This window comes from Stegodyphus dumicola, chromosome 8 (assembly GCF_044657685.1).
Source record: "Stegodyphus dumicola isolate Sdum_Otavi_A_Nest chromosome 8, ASM4465768v1".
Lineage (NCBI taxonomy): Eukaryota > Metazoa > Arthropoda > Arachnida > Araneae > Eresidae > Stegodyphus > Stegodyphus dumicola.
Window position 1 is genome coordinate 159,686,098 of NC_140775.1, and position 24,118 is coordinate 159,710,215.

General features: G+C 31.8%; 1 protein-coding gene across 6 annotated transcripts in view; it reads right to left on the reverse strand.

Annotated features, from left to right (window-relative positions):
- Positions 1-24,118, reverse strand: part of LOC118181931 (transmembrane protein 243-like) — a 53,744-nt gene that overhangs the window by 21,235 nt on the left and 8,391 nt on the right. For 3 of the 6 annotated variants that reach the window (XM_085822644.1, XM_085822645.1, XM_035351166.2), the window contains 2 exons: positions 19,561-19,682; positions 8,124-8,218 (listed from right to left, as the gene is read on the reverse strand). In XM_085822644.1, the coding sequence (XP_085678770.1) occupies positions 8,124-8,207 (84 nt within the window). In that variant the 5' untranslated portion in view covers positions 8,208-8,218; positions 19,561-19,682. Of the gene's footprint in view, positions 1-228; positions 326-8,123; positions 8,219-19,560; positions 19,683-24,118 lie in introns of those variants that run through there. The other 3 variants (XM_085822646.1, XM_035351167.2, XM_085822647.1) reach the window with 2 other exon arrangements.

A 24,118-nucleotide genomic window follows, 5' to 3' on the forward strand; every position in this document is an offset into this window, starting at 1 on the left:
TGTAGCATACTAAATATAAGCTTGACTTCCTCAGATCTTGCATTGAAAAATTTCACAGACAACTAGACATACAATGAATATTCAACAGATTCTAAGTTTAGCAAATAACGATAAAAGATGAAATGAAAAATATTTTTCCTACCTCAGGATTATGAATGTCAATGCATTTAACATATTGTACTCACAATGCAAAACCATAAATCATCAGTTTTGGGTGTTTTCACTTACATGCATTTTGCATGATTATTTGTTTTATATACAGTCAAAAGTCGTTGATCCGGACTCGTCGGGACTTCGGCGATTCCGGATTATCGATTTTTCCGGATTATAGATCATCAGTTTAAATCTTGTAAGATGGCATGCAGAAATTCTAAAATTAAAAATATGAAACCGTAATTTATGAAATAAAGAACAATTATGATCTAAAGAGTATCAAAATTTACAAAAAAACAAAAAAAAAAAAAAAAAAAAGCTTAATATTTATTTGTTTACTTTATTAAGCATTTCTTTCAATGTAAGTTATTTAAGTTGCTTCGTTTTATGTGATAATATTTTCTCTTTAATTCTATAAACAGACATAATTTCTTGTTCAGTTACAAAGTTCCGCTGTTCAAGTTCCGTTAATTGCTGTGCCGAGAATACCGACTAACTTGTCAATCGAAATTTTTTCGTTTTCACTAACCTCTTTGTCACATTCTTCATGTCTTTATCCATTTTTTGCAGCAATTCCACTTTTTGTTTGATGGACATCGAAACATACTTTCGTTTTGTAGATCCTTTGGGAGCTCCAGAATCAGAAATTCTTTTTGACATAATCGAAAGTTCAAGTTTACTTTTATAATATTGCTCTTACAGTCTGCAAAAAATAATAAGCCAGATCCAATTTGAAAATTAAGGAACAACACAATCATCAACATTAACTGAAATAGATAATTAGATAATTTTAGCTTATACCGTCCGTTATACATAAAACGTGCATGCGAAAACGTATTCTGCACTTGCGCACACGCATATGCGCAGACGTAAAAGGTCTTACGCGCACGCATAAATGCCTATGCGCATGTGTCAACGCGGCGCATGCGCAGAAAGTTTTTAGCTTTGAGGTCCAGATTATAGATCATTCCGGATTATGGGTGTCCGAATTAATGACTTTTGACTGTATATATATATTCTACAATAAGTCTAAAAAGAAAGAAATGCAAATTCTTTGAGTTAGAATTCATGATAATTATTATACAAAACCCATAACTAAATTCATTCTAAAAGTCAAGCATGTGCCAATTTTCTCCAGAGATTCTGCAGTTTCAAGATTTTGACATAGTGCTGCTCACATCTCTTCATCAGCTCTCTAATACCAGAGAAGAAATGATTTTGTCATATTCCCCAAAATAGCTTTCAATTGATTATTCCTCATCATGAAAGAAGCACCATAGAAAACAGTATTTCCCAGCTGTGAATCTAGTTCCCAAAGGTTTTATTTAAAATCACTAAATGTTCATAAACGGCCTTTTTATCAAGATTTCATATTATCACTCTTCATTTCAGACACCAGTAAGCAGCTTTGAATTTTTTAATTTTTTTTTTTTTTTTTTTTTTTTTTTTTAAGTTAATGTTTACGAAGCTCCTTTTCTCTTTCTCCTTTTCTGATACTGGGATATTTATTTGGAATCTTCATTTCTTGTAAAAGTAATGATTGATGATTTCTCCCTTTCTGATTAATAATGTTGCTTATTTTGCACATAGAAATTTTAATATCATGCATGTTACAATGTTCTTGAATTATGGAATAGGAATATTTCTTTTTGAAAGTGCAAAAACATATCCTTCAATAAACAACATGTGACATTTTGAAAGAAGGATACATTTAAAAGTAGCAGATGATATTTCATATAATAGGCTATTGTCAGAAAATTTTACTCCAAAACATTTAAAAAATTATTTATTGAAATTGTTATAAAAATGTGTAAACACCCTCTATACATGCCTGAATTTTGTATTTGCATATGTATTAACATAGGTTTTCAAAATACGGAACAAACTTATGTATCAAAGTTTGCTCATACTATACATAAAAATTAAGCTAGCCATGCTCCTCTGCAGCTATGCTTATTTGGTATCCAATAAAAGACTAATGAATGCTTTTTTCCCCCTCGAATATTTCTGAATATATTAAAGTTGTGAAAGGGACAAAAATGGTACAGTGCCATATGCTAAGCAGATCTTTCATGCAGAAAATACAGGGTGCATACTGTTGCTTGACATCCCAGATGTATTCAATAACATTAAGATCTAGTGACACAGTTCACCATGACATTGATAATACCATGGCATCGATAAAACTAATAAAAAAAAAAGAAATTCCAGTATCTTATTTTACCCTAATGCTGCTCATAATACATTAAATCTTGCTTAAATTTAAAAATAAATGCATTCAATTTCTGAAATTTCACATAAACTTACATATTAAGATTCTTTTGTCTTTCAAATTTAGCAGGATAAGAGCAATTTTTTTTTTTCTTTTGGATTTATCCAAAACAATACAACAAATTATAAAAGAGATTGCTACACAGTAGCAAAAAAAAAAAAAAAAAAAAAAAAAAAAAAAAAAAAAAAAAATTATGTTTATTACACCCTTCCTCAAAAGTTATCTATCTTACCTTGTGTTAATAATGATACAGATCGAGTTTTGTAATTTAATTTTGTTGTTTCTGTTATTATTATGAGTTAAATTCTATCCAAATTCACACATGTAAAAGTAGATTTCAATACAGAAAAATACACTTACATATGAGAAAAGTTACTGTCTACATACAAATAAGGCTAATTAAAGTAAACACAGAAGGAAAACATTTAAATTAATTAGTAATATAACAGCGGTACATCTTGATAAATTAGAACATATGGATAAAAAATCAATATCTTGTACTTTAAATGGAAGAAATCTTTTTCTCCCCCCCATTTAGTAATTTAAGATTACACACAAAAACAACTTTAGATTGACATCGATTTTGAATAAAAACTATCGATTTCAAGGGTATCTGGCATGGATCCCTCTTCTTCCAAGAGCAAAAATGCTCTAAAAAATAATAACAGTTTCACTCAAAATCTATGCCAACTAAAAGTTGCCTTTTTACTTAAATTGCTACGCTTCTCTTCCAATCTGAAATACCGTATTTGACGGCATATAAGACGCACCCTTATTTAGAAGACCACACACAAGGAAAAAAATTTTCAATAGTCCGCATGACAGCACGGTACCACAATAACTTAAAATGTAGCTTCTTTTAGTTCTCATGTTTCATAAAAGCCAAATAATCAATCATTGAATGAAATTACCAAACATATTTTTATTAAGGAAAATTAACAAATGGCAAGCTATTTTGAACATGATATGTAAATTTCAATAATGAATAAATGAATGAATGGCAAGCAATCAAACATAATACAAAATAAAGCAGAAACAACAAAAAACACAGATTCAAGGAAAACGTTGCCTATCATGAAATTAGACTTTAATCACTTTCAAAACCATAAAAATCCTTTTTACTATCATAATCATCGAAAACGAGAATATCGTCATCACGACTGTTTCCGTCATCGCTAGTATCACCTTCTTCGAATAATACATTGTCTTCTGTTCCGTCAAGAGCATTACTGATTCCGCACTTCTTAAAGGACTTAACAATTACTTCAGCCTTTATGTCCTCCCAAGATCTGTGAAATAGAGGCCGCTTCATTCTAACTGAAGGTCTGAGGGCGTGATGTGGCTCTCCTATCCACTTGTTCCATTATTCTCGCACTTTTTCCTTAAATGGCTTATTCACGGATACATCTAAATGCTGCAATTGGCTAGTCAGTCCACCAGGAATGACAGCTATCTGGGTTTTTAATTCTCTCGCTTTATTCTTTATGGTTTCAGTTAACTAGCTGATCCAAAACCAAAAGAGAGGGTTTTCTTAAGAGTCCACCAGATCGCCTCGTCCATACATTCTGTAACCACAGTTTCATTCCAGCTTCGTCCATTCAGCCTTTCGGATGAACATGAACAATTACACCCGTTGGAAATTTTTCTTTCGGATGAGTTTTTCTTTTGAATATGAAAAATGGCGGTAGTTTTCTGCCATCAGCACAACATGTTAGAACTACCGTATATCAGGGTTTTTCATGACCTGTGGTTTTTATGGTTATTGATTTAGACCCTTTAATACTCACAGTCTTGTTGGATGGTACATCAAATGTGAGTGGAATTTCATCCATATTTCCTATTTGACCGAGCTCAAAAGAAGTTTTCTTGCATGCATTTATAACAAACCTATGAAATGCTAGTATTTTTTCTTCATAATCTGCTGGCATTTTCTGTGCAATAGTTGTTTTTCTGCACATTGATAAGCCTTGCATTTTCATGAACCTGTAGCACCAGCCCTCAGACCCTGAAAAAGTTCCGATTTCCATGTTTTTCTGCAAATCCTTTGGCCTCACTGATTATCATTTTGGTTGAAACACTTATCCCAGATTTCTTCTCATCTCTCACCCACATTTTTACGGCATTTTCAAGTTCAGGTCAAGATGGAGCTGGGTATCGAAGGTTATGTTTTTGGTTTTATAGCAGTCTTCAGTTGATCTTCCTTCAGTCGCCAAGTAGGTGTCATTTTTTCGGTAGGTGGTGGACCGAATGCCTTGCTGCTGCTGTGTTTCCATGCACTTTGGCATAGTTTAACACGCCTAGTTTATATTGAATTGTATAGCTTAATCTCTTGTTTCCTGTAGTCATATTTCCAGGGTAATTTTTTAAAATAAATAGTTTTAAGCACGTTTATACAGAGTAGAACTGATACCGACACGTGTGTTGGCTGAGTCAAAGAAAGTCTATGTAAAGAAGGAAAGGCTCCATAGACGAAATGTGACCGTCGAACCTGTTCAACTGTGCGCAAAATAATTACGGCAGATGTAAAGAAAGTTATGTGTGTCTAGACCTTAATCCGGGCTATTGAAAGTTAACCTGTGTCCTTCACGTATAAGACGCAGGTAACTTTTTTGAGACCAAATTTAGGAAAAAAAGTGTGTCTTATATGCCGTCAAATACGGTAATAGTAAGCCAAGAAAACACTATGAACAGTAGTGTGGGTTTGAAGCTGCCTTGGGTGTAGACCAAATTCGCCACCCCCTAACTACAAACAAACAACTGATCTTGACTGTCCATCAATGTATTTACACTGCAAACTAAGGTTTTTAAAATTATGGATATGAAAATTATGTAACTATTAACAAATTTATGGGTTTAAATTATGTAACTGAACTATTATTTCTATAAAAAACGGATGTGTAATTGTGAATAAAAGTCATATTATAATATTAACTATTCAGATATAATATATATTGAATTACCTCTATATCCTAATTTAATTAGTACAGGTACATCTTGCACCAAAAAAAGGGAGGGGACTATATTATAGACTATATTTACTATATTTCCCGCTCTGCTGGATTGATTGTCGAAATTTAACTTGCGTTTCCCAGGTCTTGAAAGCACAATTTAGTATATATATTAAATTTATATATAGCATTGTTCTAACATAGGTATTTTGACACAAAATTGGACTTTTTCTGATATAACATACCAATTTTTCTCCCTAATTCAAATCTGCTACTCAAACTATACCAAAACGCCAAGTTTTGTAAAAATCGCACAAGTAGTTTTTAAAAAATTAGCTCTTCCACGTTAATTGAATTTGGCATATATTTATTAATATCTTTCTTTATTGCACTTATATAATTCTTGCCTTCACATTTTGAAATTTAGGTTCATTCCAAACAAAATGCACCCATTTTTTATGATTTATTTTTAAAATTTGTATTTTTAAATAATTTTTATAAAATTTTTGAATCATAACTCATAAAATTTTCAGCATCATCTTGAAGTAGATGTATTTCAAAGCATACCAGCAAAAAATTAGAGTTTTTTAATTCAAAATTTCCCACGATATATGTGAATTTACATTTTGCTGTGTTTTGAAGTTTGGCAAATGCATATCCATTATAAGCGATAATAATGCCAAATGTGCTTTATGCACTTTGTTAAAATTACTTGAAAGTATGAATGATGACCTTTCTTCTGCCCACATACAGTGGAAAAAGGAAAATAGGTAGCTATATATTAAGAAGTTCGCCAAGTGAATAATTCTTGGTGCAAACTAAAAACAATGCACCAAGATAAATTTTTAAATTTCTCCATAAATTTCTCTCTAAAAGTTACAAGATTTAATATCTAGGCATAATTTGAGTCGTCGAATTAAAATACAGAAAAAAATTGGTATGTTATTTCAGAAAACATCCAATTTTTTGTCAAAATACCTATGTTAGAATAATGTTATATATAAATCTAATATATATCCTAAGTCATACTTTCGAGACGTAGAAAATGCAAGTTAAATTTGGACAATTGGTCCAGTAGAACGAGAAATATAGAACTGTCCCCCCCTTTTTTTTTTGTGCAAGGTGTGAAAAGATTTTGGTTATTACTTATAAAAGTGAACTTATAGTATGAATATTTCTCACTAGCAGGTAAGCAAAAATAAAAATAATACTCACATGGTTGTATATATACCAAGAATTGAACTTACAGACCAGTGATTTATAGTGTTTGTACAATTTTTCGATAAAGTTCAATAATTTAACAATCACAAAACACACTTAAAGAAAATCATGAATTGTAGCAGGATAATAGAGTCAATGTCAATTGGACAATTGATGCTGCAGGTGTTATTCGACAATACTAAACTCTATTCTTTATATGAAAGAATGAATTCTTGCCGATATTCATCATAAACAATCCGAACACCAAATAAAACATAGCAAATTCCAGTGAGGCAACTGGTTAGGACAGACAGAGTTGCCAGTCACTACAACAAGCAAGATGATTATACTCACTTAAAGAAAGAGGATTCCCTGCTCTGTCATAAGATTAAATAATAAAAAGTTCTGTGCTCACAATTGGTCCAAATTGTAAGTGCTCTAAGATAAATGCTGTGATGCATATAAAATCAGTAACTGGTTTAAAAAAGAATCTTTTGAAACTGCAAACTAATTCTGGAAGTATTTCAAAGAAAAGCATTCTTTGTAATGAATCAATGCATGTTTCACATTTATGCACTTTTCATACATTAATATACTATATAAATAACAATACTTGCAATCACATTATCATTATTTATTTCTAAAATAAAAATATTTTGTTTCTGAACAGATATCAATACTATCCTGCTCACTTCAATTTTTAACACTATATCACAATAATTTTGACATTAAAAAAATATTGACCATCTTGTTATACAACACATTCAACATACCAGAATAAGTGATCATCTGTTATATTTTAATATATACTGAATCTATTCAATTAAAATCTTTGGAACAAAGTCATTTACCATTATTAAATAATATAGATTCTGTATTTATGTAGTATGCTTGTCCCTCGTATTGTGGAAAGATGGTGGCATCTAGAAGCACCAAATTTTGAACCTACTTCCATCCACACATATGCCTCTCAAAGCTCAAATTTGCTTTTTTATTTATTTTAAATCTTGTGAACTTACAGAAATTTTTATAAACAAGCCCAGCAATTTAAAAACAACATGCTGCCACTTGGCAAACTATAGAAGCAAACATTTTACTTTCAAATTAACCAAAAAACTTACTTATTTAAAAGAATTGTGCTGCCACAGAACAAAGTTTAGATTATTCATTTGTCTTTCAAATTCAACAAACTCAACTATTTAAAAGCAATGTTCAGCCACTGCTTGATGTAAAACATTTTTATCTTCCATGTGGTAGTGCGTAGCCATTTGGCAAAATGCAAGATATTCATTTTTAGACTGGGTGGACTAATTATAATTTCATTTTATATCTTTTTATAATAACTATTTTAGGCAGCTGGTGAAAAAGCTGCTAGAATACCAAAAATTTAAGCCAATTATTCATTGGCATAATAATTTGTTTTTTCAACTTCTATTAAAAATGGCATAACCAAACAAAACTATCAAATAATAAAATTCAAACGCAGGAAAAAATTTCAAAAATACATATCATGCAAAACCTGACCAAAAAGAATTTTACGAAGGGTATACCTTTTTGTTTGACACACCAAATAAAGGTTTATCTGTCACCTCTCCACCAAAGAGTGGGCGGTATTCTTCGTTTCTGGCATCCATTTAGGAAAACACTAAAATTAAATATATCCAAACTTTTAGTTCTAATTGTTTTTAGAAAATTCCACGTGTAGCACATGATATTATATAAACTAAAAGTAATAAGAGTGAAAAGAATCAATAACATAAAAAAATAATACAGAATACTTTCCTCTGGCATAAATTCTATTGCAGTAAACGGCTAATGCTTTCTGAAAATCATTGGCTCTTAAAACATTGCAAGTTCGCATGTTTAAAAATGTTTTAAAATTTCAAATGCCCTTTTAACAAATACTTAATCATTAGTTTGATATTTTTGGGTATTTCTTCATTAGTTCTTTGAAAACTGAAGCATTTGCTAACATCTATGCTTGAAATACTGAAGTGCCCAAAATGCCTTTCGAGGTTCACAGCAGTTTCCTCCCCTCCCCATCCATAAAAGGCACAAAGAGATGTGAAGATTTAAAATGACAACCTTTCTACACATTAACATATAAAGATAAGAAACCACAAATAAATCCTTTTAGGACAAGCTGTCTGCAATAAACTGATACAATGCATTTGGAGAAACTGTACCTGCTACTGCATAACTTAGGGGAAGGAAGGAAAATAACATTGCTATTTTGGCCATTTCGGGTAGTTGTGGTTGTTTGAACGAAGGGCGATCTGGGCGTTTTGGTCTTCGAAAGTTAAAGGAATCACCTCACTTAGCTGCCAAATTGGCAAATTTAATTGTTTAATTCATAGCATGTACATTTCGTATTTGCCAGAGACTTATGCAGTGACCATTTTAAGAAGGAAGTGTCTACATTTGTTTAATACAGGATAAGGAAATGTTTTCATCATTTATAGTTCACTATAACAATTATTAGAATTCCAAGTTTAATTTTGAATGTTCTCAAAATTAGCTTAAAAAAACGGTTATTATGATTACAACATTATTTATTTACTTCTGTTTTTCAGGAAAAGCTAGTATTGCATCTTTGTCCCTGGATATACTTTAGCTAACTTAATGTTGAAAATATGTACGAATAAGCCTGGTTCAAAATCCAAATAATACTGATTTTTTTTTTTTTTTTTTTTTTTTTTTTTTTTTTTTGTATTTGTGTGTGTGCAAGATCACAAATGCATACTGAAGAGAAAAGAAGTAGCAGCTTGACTTCTTCCACTCAATCTAAAGCTGAAAAGGTTCTTCTTGAAAGCAAGTTACACTGCCTGTCATCAAAATGCAACATCATGAAAGAAGCTTGAAATCTGCATCATGCACAGACCTCGATAAGACATGGAAATAATGTGTATGGCAGTGCACATGCAAATCATGTGTGTCAGTAATGCCACATAAAAAGGGTAACAAAAGTTGTTTGATGCTGGAATTAAGTGTTTTCCATTTTCCTTTGCACAGGATGTTCAGTATGCCATGGGAGGAACAGTCTTTTGAGCAAGTGTCTGAGTTTAATACAGGAAGAAATGGGGCTTATCAAAACTGTGGATTATCCTTCTGAGAAACATTTTGTGTTGAACAAAATCAAGCCAGAGTGATGAGACCAAGGAATGAGAGACAAGCATGGCAATAAGGGCTGCAAAGTAATAATATGGAACGTAAGCACAAGAATGAGACTCTGTTGCACAACAATCTGTATTAACACGTACGATTAAATGATGTCTGCAACAGTTACTACCTTTTACCATGGACTTGTATGGCAACAATGGAGAACTAAGTGCTAGACAGAACAAATATAATGCCATTTTCTTTTTGGATGAATCTTGATTCTGTCTATAACATCATGATGGTTATATCTGAGCCTGGTAACACCACAATAACAGATGTCATCCTTGCATTATGCTTTTTCATACTAGCCTGTTACCTGGAGTTATGTTTTGAGATAACGATAAATTTTACTCCTGCACCTGCCAATAAGTATTGCTGCCATACTCAACAGCCACTGATACATATCTGAAGTTTTACACTCTGCTGGTCCTTCTTTATTTTCAAGGCTTGCCTGTAGCCAAGTTTCAAAAGGATAATGTGCAACTGCATGTAACATACAACATTCAATAATTTTTCACAGCCCAATAGGTTGTACTGAAGGCTTGGCCTAATCCAATTATAGCACTTACTGAATATACATTTGGTCAATGATTGGCAAACAAGTGGCCGTATTGCCATAATACATTAATTATGGCAATCCAGACAAATTCTGGCAATGAGTGAAAATAAACAGCAAATATTCATATCCAAAGATCTTTTTCTTCAATTCTGAGGTGCGTTGCAGCAGTTTTTGCAAGCTATGGCAACTACACAAAATACCGATTTCTTTATATTCTGCAAGCCAAATAGAGCTATAATTTTAATCAAATCACCTTTATTCACCAAATATGGTTTCGATCTCCTGTTCTTCATATGTGCACTTTGAATGTCCACCAATATACATGGAATCATTGCATTATATCAAACTGTAGAGTAACACGGAAATGCAAAATTAAAATTAAGTGAAACAGCAACCTCAGTTTGACACAGATTTTGAATAAAACTTTCAAAACAGATCCAAGCTTTATATAAAATTTATGTCAAACTAAGGTTGCTTTTTTACCTGATTTTAGCACTGCATTATAATTATGCATCTTCATCTTATAAAGTCAATGTTTTCGTTTAAAGATTTTTTTTAAAAAGAAAAGTAGATTTGATGATTTTTTTACAGGCTATAATGAAATCAAAATCATAATAATTTGAAACACTCACACATCTGACTATTAACTAACAAACTGCTAAGGGTCCACAAAAGACTTTAGAAAATTTAAGTAATATTAGAAGGTTTAAGAACTATTGTTCTGAAACAAGACATGAAGCTTACCTTCATTAAAAATACACTTGAATGAAGAACATTGTTTATAATTTAAAACAACATAAATTTATAAAAAATATTTTATTCATACACATAAATAAAGCAGGCATAAAAGTAAGTAATATTAAGATAAAAATATGAAATATCATATTTAAAACTGAATTAAAAAACACAATTACAGCAAAATCAATCACTTATTTTTAAACTAGGAAGAAAATATAAACTGATCTACTCTACAATGATCTCGTGCTTCCATAAAACTGCTATCACACAAAAATATTTTTATCTAATCATCACACAGCAGACAGAAATTTAATGATTTAAAGTGTCAATTTAAGCACGAATAAAGTATAGCCACAAATTAAAAAAAAAAAAAAAAAGTTTAAATTTTTATTCCATATGTCCTGCGACTATTGCAACATGGGATCTAGACCCAATTGAACAATACAAAACAAAAACTACTTCTTTTAGAAGTAAATAAAAAGGCTATTCTATAACATGGTTAAATCATATATGCAAGGCGTTCTGGAATTTGATCAACAAATTCAGAGGGGTGATAGTAGGCATCAAGAGGATGAAAATTTGCCACAGAATGTGGGGTCACAAACCATGTTTAGTGGGAGAAAATTGCAAAAATAGTTATGAAGGGTGCATGTCAAATTGAACAAAAGTGGACAATAATAAGTATAAAAACATTTATTTGATATAAAGCAGAATTACAAAGCATCACAGTTCAATGTCAGACAGGAGACGCGAAGCTCGTTGCACAGTCAACATCAATGGATGAAGGATTGCTGGACATGTTTAAAGATACCTGGTGTGCTGGCGATGTCTGCTGAAGCAGTGACGATCCGCGCTGTCAGATTCTTCAATGCATCTACAGACTGTCTGATATACAATCGATTTCAGGTGGCCCCAAAAGAAATCCACGGGACTGAGATCCAGCGATCGTGGATGCCAAAGAACAGGTCTGTCATGTCCAATCCACTTCCCAGGATATATACCATCAAGGTGGTTACACACTGCAATTACAAAATGTGCAGGTGCATCATCATGCATGAACCATGTTTTAGTGCACAGTGGCTGGTATTATCTGCATCAAATCCGGGATGACATGCTATAGGAGAGAGAATAAGGTAATTTGTGCCATTGGGATGCATTCGAGCAGAAGGTACAATCCCAAAAGATGAACTCGAAGAATCCCTCCCTAGATACTAAATACTGAACTTGAGGTGCACTTTCGACGAGACAGTGCTGTGCAGATTTTCAGATTACCATAAATTCAGATTGCGCATGTTGACCATGCCTTCTCTTTCAAAGCAGAACAAAAAAGTTGCAGGAAACTGTGATCATTCTGTGTGGCATCAAGCAGCCAGTGTATGAACTCTACCCGAAGGGAGTAGTCGGCATCGGCTTGGAGTTGGACATTATGCATGTTTCCTGCACACAGAACTTTCCACGCCATTTTATAATGAATATCCAGTTCAGCTGCTGATCGTGTACTGGTAGATGGAGAAACAACAAACATTCCAATACTTTTTGTTTCTGTTTCATGTGTGAGCCCAATGCATTCTTGTCCTACATTACAGCTCATTATTTGGAAGGGTTCCATCTCCAACAACCATTGATCGATGTTTGTGAAGGTAGTATGGTGCAGACAATGCCTCATTGCCAATGCCTGCTTTAATCAGTATGTTTTAAGGAGTTAATGTAAAATGGATAATTCCATTCTTGAACCAGAAATGATAACTTATCCAAAATTCACAACAATACTTTGTGCACAGGTTCATAAGACAGAAATAATGGAAATCATTAAATTTAAGACAAAAAAGTAAAACAGTAATAACCAGATAAAATAGACAAAAAATTAATTCTACCTACACAGATGAAGTGGATAGCATAAATGTAACGTGATGAGAAAAAGAAAAGATGTTACTGCTTAAATGAGGAGGCCTCTTTAATAAAAATAACAGGTAAGAGTTTTCCTGGAGCATCTTCTTTTATCTTTTGTCTCTTAGCACCACTTGAGTCTGCTTAAATCTCACAGGAACTCTGTTTTACTTAAAATTTGTCCAATGACATCTGTCTACATTTAAAAATATTTTTAAAATGAGAAGTAGCACTTCCATTAAAAATATTTTACAGTAACTTGCTACTACTTCATCAGAGGAATATCATTACATGAAACTTTGCTCCTTACCCAACATTTTTCACAAATTTCATGGATCAAAGAACTAGGTTACCTTCCTTAGGGGTTGACTTTTATTGCTGCTTGTGAACATACTTCAGTTTTTCTAGTTAAACTGATTTTCACTGCTCTCTAGTAACTTCATGTATTCATTGTTAACTCACAAGTCCATGCTTTTGGATAGACACAAGGTAAGAAAAATATTCTCAGTATTAAAGCCCTCAAAATCTTTGCTTGCAACTCTATTAAGCTGTAATTTTCTGCCTGTCAAATTCGTGGTCTTGAAAGTCACTTACGGCCATGCTTTATTAATGAAAGTTAAGCAATGGAAAATATTAAAATGCTGTCTACAGAAGTACCTGAGTACTAATTCTCTGACAAAGGTTACATCCAAACTTTGAAAATCACCTGTTTCTGACTTTAAGTGTTCATAACTTGAGACATCGGTCATCATGCCATACATGGGCAGATGCTTCTACTAGATCTGAGCTCCTACTCATATAAAATTTATTTAAGATTAAATCATACTTTGCTATACATAAAAAGTTGAAAAGATTTAACAATCTAATTATTTCTTTTTTAATAAATAAGTCCTGCGAGTCCATATTTTATCATCCTTAAGCAACTACTAAGGTTCACCTAATGCTAAAACTGGCCCTAATTACTCATGACTATATAAATCATTGTTCTTAAATATGATGCATATTGTTTATATTAATTATCAGTATCATTTGTGTGAGCTGAAATATAATCAAGTAGCTTATGCAACTACAAATTTATTAAACAGTTAGCACCTAGATTCTTTCCTTGAAAGCATACTATTACCTAGAAGTCTTTAACTGATAATTACTACACTGAAGTAAAGATAATCAATACTTTTACTGACCATCATGTGAAGTTGTGTTGATAATTATTACAATGACATAGAAGTAGATTATGCCATATACCGATTTAGTTATTACACGAAATATATTTTAAAAGAGGTAACAAAGATGATTATATGTATCATAACTGATTACTAAGACTTTAATCACAGAGTTTTATAACTTTGTACACAGCATGACTGGATTAGAGATGCAATTGTTTCCTCAATGTTGCATTACACATATGGCACTTAAAAATGAATCAAAATTAGAAAAATAAGTAACAATTTGTATTATTTTTATATGATACTATATCACAAATAAACATATTACAGTCAAAAGTCGTTAATCTGGACACCCATAATCCGAAATGATCTACAATCCTGACCTCAAAGCTACAAGACCTTAACGGCTGCGCATATGCGTGTGCGCATGCGCATAATACTTTTACGCATGCGCGTTTAATGTATAACGGACGGTATAAGCTAAGCTAAAATTATCTAATTCAGTTAACGTTGCAGATTGCATTGTTCCTTAATCTTCGAATTGGATCTGGCTTATTATTTTTTGCAGACTGTTAGAGCAATTTTATAAAAGTAAGCTTGAACTTTCGATTATGTCAAATAGAATTTCCGATGCTGGAGCTGCAAAAGAATCTACAAAGGAAAAGCATGTTTCGATGTCCATCAAACAAAAAGTGGAATTGCTGAAAAAAATGGATAAAGGCACAACTTTTGTTTCTCTAACCATCCTGAAATCGGTTTATCAATTTCACGATGCTCTGTGCGGATGGGGGGGGGGTGACGTCGTGGCACGCAATGAACTGGAGTTGATCTGTCAGCACTATCCTTATCTTCAGGGCAGATGTTTTTATTTTATTCGGCTTATAATTCCTTACTAAATGTAGTATTTCATCTCAATGTACTCCGTCTTTGATATGATTTAAATCAAATTCCTCGTCATTATAAATATCACGAATACAAATCAAATAGTTTTATGGTTGCAATTTTCTAATTTCGACTATGCGTAATGTATGCTTTACGCATGCGCGCATTGAAAGAAATGTTTAATAAAGTAAACAAATAAATATTAAGCTTTTTCTTTTGTAAATTCTGATACCCTTTAGATCATAATTGCTCTTTATTTCATAAATTACGGTTTCATATTTTTTATTTTATAATTTTTGAATGTCATCTTACTAGATTTAAACTGATGATCTATAATCCGGAAAAATCGATAATCCGGAATCGCTGAAGTCCCTACGAGTCCAGATTAAAGACTTTTAACTGTATATATCAATTTATCACAGGTATATTACAAGGATATTATTACAAACTATATATTTCAAATGTGTTTATTTTTGTATTCTATTGGCACCATCTAAACAACAGCCGACCTTTCACAAACTCTGCACATATAGATGCATACTTGCCAACCTATGACACTCAAAAATCAGGAGATTTTTTTAAGAAATCAGGAGATTTTTCACAATGTTAAAAAGACTTTTTAAATGATAAAAATATAGTTTTTAATAATGAATTAACTTTAAATAGTTACTAAGTCTTAAATGCAAGCAAAACAAAAAATACCTTAGACATAAAAAACATTTTTATTACTTTCATCGTTTAAAAAAAAAAAAAAAGGCACTTTAATCAGTTTTCATACAAATGTTATGGACAGTGGCAGATTTTGCTCTCGTTAAGAAAGAAACTTCATAATTTTGTTCATAGCAATTGCCATGTAGGCCTGCTTTCGCCAATAAAAGTTTTTCTAATGTGTCATCACTAATATTAGATCTAAATTTAGTCCTCGTTTTCGCAACAACACTGAAAATCCTCTCACACTCTGCATTACTATGGGGAACTGTCAAGATGGCCAACATAATTCTAGAGAGTTCACTATATTTTAAAATTCCATCAGCACCTTTCAATTTTCCAATTAACCTCCACTGGGTGTCAATCCTAGCTGATTTTATAACTTCATCCAAGTTTTCTAAATGTAAACTGCAAAATTGCGACTGCAGTATATCAGTAGCAACATCAATATCATCATCTTTCATGACTAAACGAAGTAACACAGGAAATCTGTTCAAAAAGTACCTTATATCAAAAAAAAAAATGCATTTGCTAGAGCAGAAACATCACAAACTTTAGCATGCAAAATCACTTTATCGTTGACTGGAAATTTATGTAGTGTGTAATCACGTACTTGACAGATGTAACTTCTAACATGAAGATAAAACTTATTTTTGTCTTCTTCTGAAAGTTCTTCCACTACTTTTGTAGTTGCAGTTCCTATTGCCAAATCTTCATTTTCCTTCTGATTTTCTGTTTCACCATAAATCACATCATATATAGAATTACAAGACAAAACACAGACTGGTTTTACAAACTTTGAAAAAATGTCTTTAAACAGATCATAAATCATTGATTGCAAAACATGAATTAATGGAATTCTGCTTTGTAGAATTGTGTTCAGAACATCGAATGATGGCAAAATGAACTGTAAAAAAAAAGCAAAAAGCTTTGTTAAGGTCCGAAGAGAAAAACATAAATATTCGTTCTTCACAAGATAAACTTACAGTAATCGGAAAATGTTTCGTGTGTTGAGCAATTTTTTTTTTTTAATTTTGAGAGAAATTTGTATCAGCTTTACGCTTATATTTTGCAGTATTATTTTGAGAACTGCCAGTTGAATTGCTGAATGATGCAGAAATTACAAAAAATCAAAATTTTTCTCATTTCAGTATTATGCAGCTGTTGGAACTGTTTCAATTTTTCCTTTCTTTTAGAACTCCTTTCAAGATAATAATAAATATCAACAATGCGTTCATCCACATTTAATGGTAAAGAAGCTGCTCCTTTTTCAGCTGCTAAATTTAAGAGGTGACAGGTGCACCTCATAATCTGCAAATCTGAATTTGCCTTTCTTAAGATGCCTGCAACACCAGTCTTCAAGCCTACCATTACTGGTGCATTATCGGCACCAAGCGCTAAGCAATTATCCAGAGGGACTGCATTTTATTTTAAAGTTTTAATAATTAGCTGTGCTATATTAAAGCCTGTCGAATGTCCTTCTAAAGTGGGGTCACAAAGTAAACTGCACTCAATTTCTGAAGACTCTGGATTAAAAAAAGAAACAACAATTGGATACAGTTTTGAATTGGTATTATTGCTTCCATCCGTAGAGAGGCAGAACGGAGTTGTTTTAATGCAATCAATAACTGACGATTTATTTTTCAAACCCATTTCTTTAACAATTGCACCTGTTTTGGTCCTTGCATTTGAGTATTTCTTAGCGATTTCACTATCTGGAAACATTTTTCTAAATAAAGCTGCAGCGTGATCCGATGCATTCAGTGGCAGGTTGTGCTCCAGTAAAAAGGCAGAGAACAGACATTCTGCATTAATCACTTTTTGGTCTTTTGTTTCCGAAGAAAAATTTAATTTTTCGTTTTTTCAAAACAACTCATGTTGTCCTTGTGTTTTTGTGTACGCACATGTTTGAGAACATCTGCCCTTCCACCAAGCGAAATCGAAAAATCGCAACGACAGATGGTACAGATCGCAAATTTATTACATTTCCTTGAAGAAATAATGGAAGGAAAGTCAACTGTGTACGATTTTTTAAACGTGCACGAGTATTTCACCTTTCTCGCAGACATATCAAAAGACGATAATTTCTAAAATTATTTCCTAAAGGCACGTGTACTCACACAACTCAGGACAAGATGAACGAAATAGCGAAAGAACATCCAGAGAACGGCCAATGGCCTTGAGCTTGCTTTGTGCTCATTGGCTAATATATGCCAGATGACACGCAGTGGAGCTCGATGCCCATTGGACAACTGGAGAACGACGTTGCTGGATACGTATGCTGTCAATCACAAAGCAGAAATTCTCATCTGATTCGCAAGGTTTCATTTTAGATATAATCTAGAGAAAATTCAGTTACTTTCAGATGTCCAAAATCATTTTTTTTTTTTTTTTTTTTGTTCATATAACGAAGTATTAAGCCAAGTTCCATAAAAATCGTGAGAAATATTAAGAATAAGAAAAAGTCGGGAGAAATATATTGTAAATCGGGTTGGCGGGAGAGCGGTCGAAAATCGGGAGTCTCCCGCCTAAATCGGGAGAGTTGGCAACTCTGTAGATGGTATGTTTACAATTTCCTCAGGAATAGCAACTTTTGCAATGCGTTCATAGTATTTTCTGGCATTTCTTTTCTTGCAGTTTGAACATACAATCTTATTCAGCACATCACATACAGGAGCATGAAGGTCAGATAGCTGTTTCAATAAACATCTTTTTGCATTGCTGAAAGTCATAAAGGGACATGTTTTTATTGTAATATCTGTTGAGGAAGGAATTCATCATCATTATTTGCAAAATGCAGAAAATATTTTAGTAAGTCACGTAATGGCTTTCATTTTCACATGGATAATAGGGAAGCATTTGATCTTGCTCATCAATGCCTATCATAAATTCTTAATATTGAATTACAGGGTTTTGATTTCATTTAGCCTATATTGTTTTTCATTTCTATAACACTTTTTTTTTTTTTCAGTAGAAATGTAAGTGATATCTCTTTCTTCCCTCCACTTAGCAATCATAATACCATTAGCCTACTTTGCTACAATGTGCCCTTTCTTTAGTTCTTCTTTCTCTATCCTCTTTCAGAAATGTCTTCCTGTTCTTTCTGATTATTCTAATGCAATGTATTTTTCTATCAACATGACATTTTGCCAGTTCACAAATGTTACAATAATTGTCTACTAATATGCTATTTCCTATATCTAGCATCCTACATCCGAAATCTCATAGGAATCTTTGGGAAGAAAGAAATCCTCGACATTGTTACCATTATAACTAAAATCATCCGGGTAATCATTTGATAGCTCAGCCAACAAACTTGTAACCTTATGAGCTATTACAAGTCTTTTATTTTTCTCTTTTCTTTGATGTGAAAGCCTGTAACTATCATCTGTACAACTTGTTAGATGATTTTTTTTTTTTTTTTTTTTTCCAATAAGTAAAAGGAATTAATTTGAAGCCAAACACATTTACAACTAGTTTCTAACATTCATTATATGCTAGTATTAGCATATGTGCTCAAAATGTTATGCCGATTTAAACAGAGAATGAAGTGTTGAGGTGAGCTGTAGCTTTTTCAGCATCAGCACGTGATTAGCACGTAACACATCACCCCATACCATGCACAAATGCATGATTGGCTCTTCCACAACAATTCCACATCACATACCAGTGCATACTGGGAACAAACATGTTAAAAATATTAAGTATGTGCTAAGTAACTAACTCACAGAAAAAATTTCTAGAGCTCAAAATTAAATTTCTTATATACTCTTCATAAAGCTAAATATGTTTCTTATTTTGAGAGTTCTTTGATAAAAATTCTGACTTTTGTGATACCTTGTTAACTTTTAACAGTTCAGCGTAATAAAATTTTTTACATTTTCTTACCATTCTCCTTATTCAAGGGAAAGAATTTCAAATGCTGCTTTTCAGCTTCCGATATCATTTTTTCACATTTTCCCACTCGAAATTTTTGAAGAATAAAAGTGAACTGCTAACCATAACAACACCTGGAAACAGAATGAAGAAAATAAGAAACCAGTTAGCTCAATTCCTCACATACAAATGAAAAAGAAAAACCGATGAAAGGAGACGAAAATGTAGTACAGTATTTCAAATGAAGATTTCAGCAAACAGGCAACAAGCAAAGAAATGGGAAAAAAATAAGAGCACAGTCAAGCATGTGGTTTTAGGTAGAAAGTTTAAAAAATGGAAGCAATTTTAAAAAATAGAGAAAAAAGTAATCATCTCTACTTTAACAATAAAAGAAATAATGGCCATTTTGCAAAATACTAAAAATGTTTACACTAATTTAAAAAATATAATAAAAAATTCAAAACAGCTATAGTTACAAATGATAAGTAGATTTTGAAAGAAATAAAAGCAAACTTCACTTTTTAAATTTTCTTTAATGAGTTTGTTTATATTCAGCAGCATTACATAAAGTCAAATTATATTATTGAGAAAATAATGCTAATACAACTTCCTCATCAAATAAACATAACTTCAGATTCAGAAGCCAAAATTTTCGACTTTTTGACCGAATTTTGATATTTCAAAATTTTATATTCAACTTGGCAGGTTTATAAGCTGAATTCAAATGCTACAGTGAATAATTGAAGATTACACAGTAATATGACAATTATATGTTTTTTCATAAATATATATTGCAACAGCTTAAATGATCTTGGAAAATACTTTCAACAGTTTTCTTAATCAAAGACTTCAGCCCTCACATTACAGTTTCAGTATTTGTTCTCTTCTCTGCTTATTCTCTTCTATAAGAACTTGGCATATATTGCAACTTCTTTGAGAAACGACATAAAATGAAGTACCTACACTACAGGTTTCATCTTCACTTTAGAAAATTAGATTATTGCTGTTAAATGTTTCATAAACACAAAAACCATATAATGAAGAAGCAAATACCATTAATCTACATGGGAAAAGTCTTTGAGTATTTCATGGCTTTCAAAGTAACTTATGAAATCATACCAAAATACTTTTAAATTTCTCAATGGTAATGGTGCAGATTTTTAGATTTGCTCTTGAAAAACTGCTTTTACACAGCATTCACTAACTAGATTTTTACAAATACTTTTTCAATCTCTGTTTTCATAACCTTCTGCTCAAATAGGATAATAGTAAAATTGTTACAGAAAATAATGCAAAATATTTTAAATAGCAAGGTAGTACTCTATACCAAATAACAATAAATCTCATGATTGGATAAAGACAATCACGCCATTCAGTTAAAAGTCTAAAATAACTAAACATATATAATTTATACACAGTCCATATAAATAGAAATAACTATGCAGTATAATTTCAACTATGAAATGAAAAATAAAGCAAGCTTATTATAAAATTTCCAAGTGGCAACCATATTATTGATACAGCAAGTAACTGCAGATATGACAGTGGGAGATCCAAGACTTGGAATGTACAAAAGAAAGGATAAGGGTCAGCTAGTGGTATCTTATTATCATCTGTATTCACGAGATAATTGTGATTACAGTTTTAATGCCTCTTGGAATAAACCTAGAAAATCAAGATTTGCTGTTCTCTTTTCTGTTGTGAAAAGGTACAAAAAGGTAGTATGCTTGGTTGCTGATTCATTTTTTCCCTCCTAGTATACATTTCCTCACAAGCAATCAAAATATCTTCTAAAAGTGCATTAAGCTTACATGCTATATAATTAGTCGTACATTTCGATAATCATAGAAAATGTACTAGAGCACAGTTTTACTTTTCACCTTTATTTGTAAAAGCAGAATCATTTTTGGGTTTCTTCAATCAAGTGAGAAAACATACTAATGTAGATCTCTTGTGAAAGCAAAATTTCATAAAGCCAACATTCATAAAGTGGTAAATAAGTTGCTTTTTAAAGAACTGATACAATGAGCTGAAACATTTTGAGTAATTCTCACACCAGATATTGTGCCTGTGCTTGTAATCTTTTGATAGAATAAGTCTAGCAGTAAACCTCAAATCTAATAGATCTAAAAAATTTACAGAAAATTTAATCACCAGGGAAAAAAGATAACGCTGCTTAACTGCATGAAATATTTAATAAAATTCTGCAGCACAGAAAAATCAGTGATTGTAGAACTTCATTATACAGTAAGGAAGGCCAAAGTGTGATCTTCAGCCACTTTGATGAACCTAGCACAAACAAACAGCAAATGTATTTTTCAAGTTTTCTTGCACAAAAGTTAAAACTTGTATGTATATTAAACAAAGGCTTATTCGATACTGTTCAACGTTCAGGGCCAAATATGGCATAAATATTTTTTGGTGATAATGTAGTATGTGATCTATTGCTTTTAGTTAATAATTTCTTAGATGCCACTACAATGCTAGTTTAAAACATGAAAATAATTGCAAATAATTAACAACATATAAATGAAAAGATCATTAATTAAGTTAATGAAATATTAAATTTAAATTTCAGTATTTTCAATAATTAAGTGTTAACAGATTTATAAAATAAAAAGGTACTTTGGGATTATTCGGCCGAGTATTTTCGCCAAACCCGATATTATCGGCAAAATGGTTTTTTCAGGAAGAGACTGAACACCTGAAGGAGTAATTAAGCATCCAAGAAATGATACCGATGACTTTACCAGAATACATTTAGAAGAATTCAATTTTAATCTGTATTTTTGCATTCTATCAAAAATCAAACGCAGGTGGCTCTCATGCTCTTCAGCATACTTCATTTGCTGAAGCCACAAGCAAATCATCAACGTAAGGAACACACAATTCTAAACCAGAAAGTACATAAAAGATTAAATATCCGGAATTCTTGCATTTTGCAAACCAAACCGTGTTTTGAGGAACTCAATAATCCAAATGGGTTTTCTAGTTGTTTAAAGCAAATCCTCTAGATTGACAGAGATTTAATGACTAGTTAACCCTTTGAGGGGTGCGATATATAAAATAATTTAAATTGTGGCAAAGTTTTGCATGAACTATAATTTATGCACCCTAAGGACACAAAATTGAGACTTAAAAAAATCTAGAGTAAAATCCTGAATTTTGAGAGCCAGTATGTCCCTCTAAGACATTTTTTCCCAGGTAGCTGCAAATTGTTAATTTTTGTTTTTAAAATTAATTTTGCATACTTTTGATGCGCATTTGTAGAGATGAGTGCTTGAATATAGTTATGTAAGTCTGAAGACAAAAACTTTTAAAATTTCGGTAGAAATTAAAAATTTTAAAAATAAAATTTATGTTTTTATGCACTTTGATGATGGAACCCAGCTGAACATACTTATGTAAAATATGAGTAAAAAGCTTTTGAACTTGATTTAAATTCAACATTTTTATTTTGTAAAAACATTTAGCAAATATAACACTACATGCGTAAATCATATCATGCTGAAACTCAGAGGTGGGAAAAAGCCGGCCCGCGGGCAGCTTATTTTATCCGGCCAGTTGAAAAATCCTGCATGCAATTTTTTTAATCTCTTATATGCCGTAACATCCTCTTAAAATATATCTTTTTTAATCTCTTATATATATGTCTTATTTCTTAATAATATATATATATTATTTTATTGTAATAACTAAATTATTTATTTGCAGGCCTTTGTAAAATGAGTCAATCTAAAAAAAGAAAAGTTGATTTGGAATGCAGAAATTTCAATGAAGCATGGATGGTAAAATACCTTTTTACAAACACTGATAAGAAAGCAATTTGTTTAGTTTGCCAGGAAACAATTGCTGTTTTCAAGGAATACAATTTAAACAGGCATTTTAAATAAAACATCCAAAATATGCATCACTTTCTTTAAAAGAACTTCAAAGTGCAGCAGAAAACATGACAAAAAACTTGAATAAGCAACAAAATATTTGTACCAAACAAAGTAATATCGAGAAATCTACCACAAAAGCAAGTTATGCTGTTGCACACAAAATTGCTAAGTTCTGTAAACCTTTTACTGAAGCAGAATTTGTTAAACAATGCATGATACAAGTGTCAGAGATATGTTGTCCTGAAAAAAAAAAAACATATTTTTGAAAATGTAAGCCTTTCGAGAAGAACAATAATACGACAGATCGAAAATATTGCAGAAAATTTACTTGAACAGCTAAGCACAAAAATTGCCAATTTTACATATTGTTCTCTGGCTTTAGATGAGTCTTGTGATATTACTGACACAAGTCAATTATTAATATTTATCCGAGGTATTAACAAGGAATGTGAAATTAGCAAGGAACTTCTTAGTGTGCATCCAATGAAAGATACAACTACCAGTGAAGACTTCTTTATCGCTGTTGAAGAGTGTTTAGTTAAAATAAATTTAACTTGGAACAAAATAGTAAGCATCACTACAAATGGCTGTCCTAGTTTAACAGGGATAAATGTGGGTTTACTAAAACAAATCAGCGACAAAGTAAAAGAGTTGCAGCCAGAACAGGATATATTATTTTTACACTG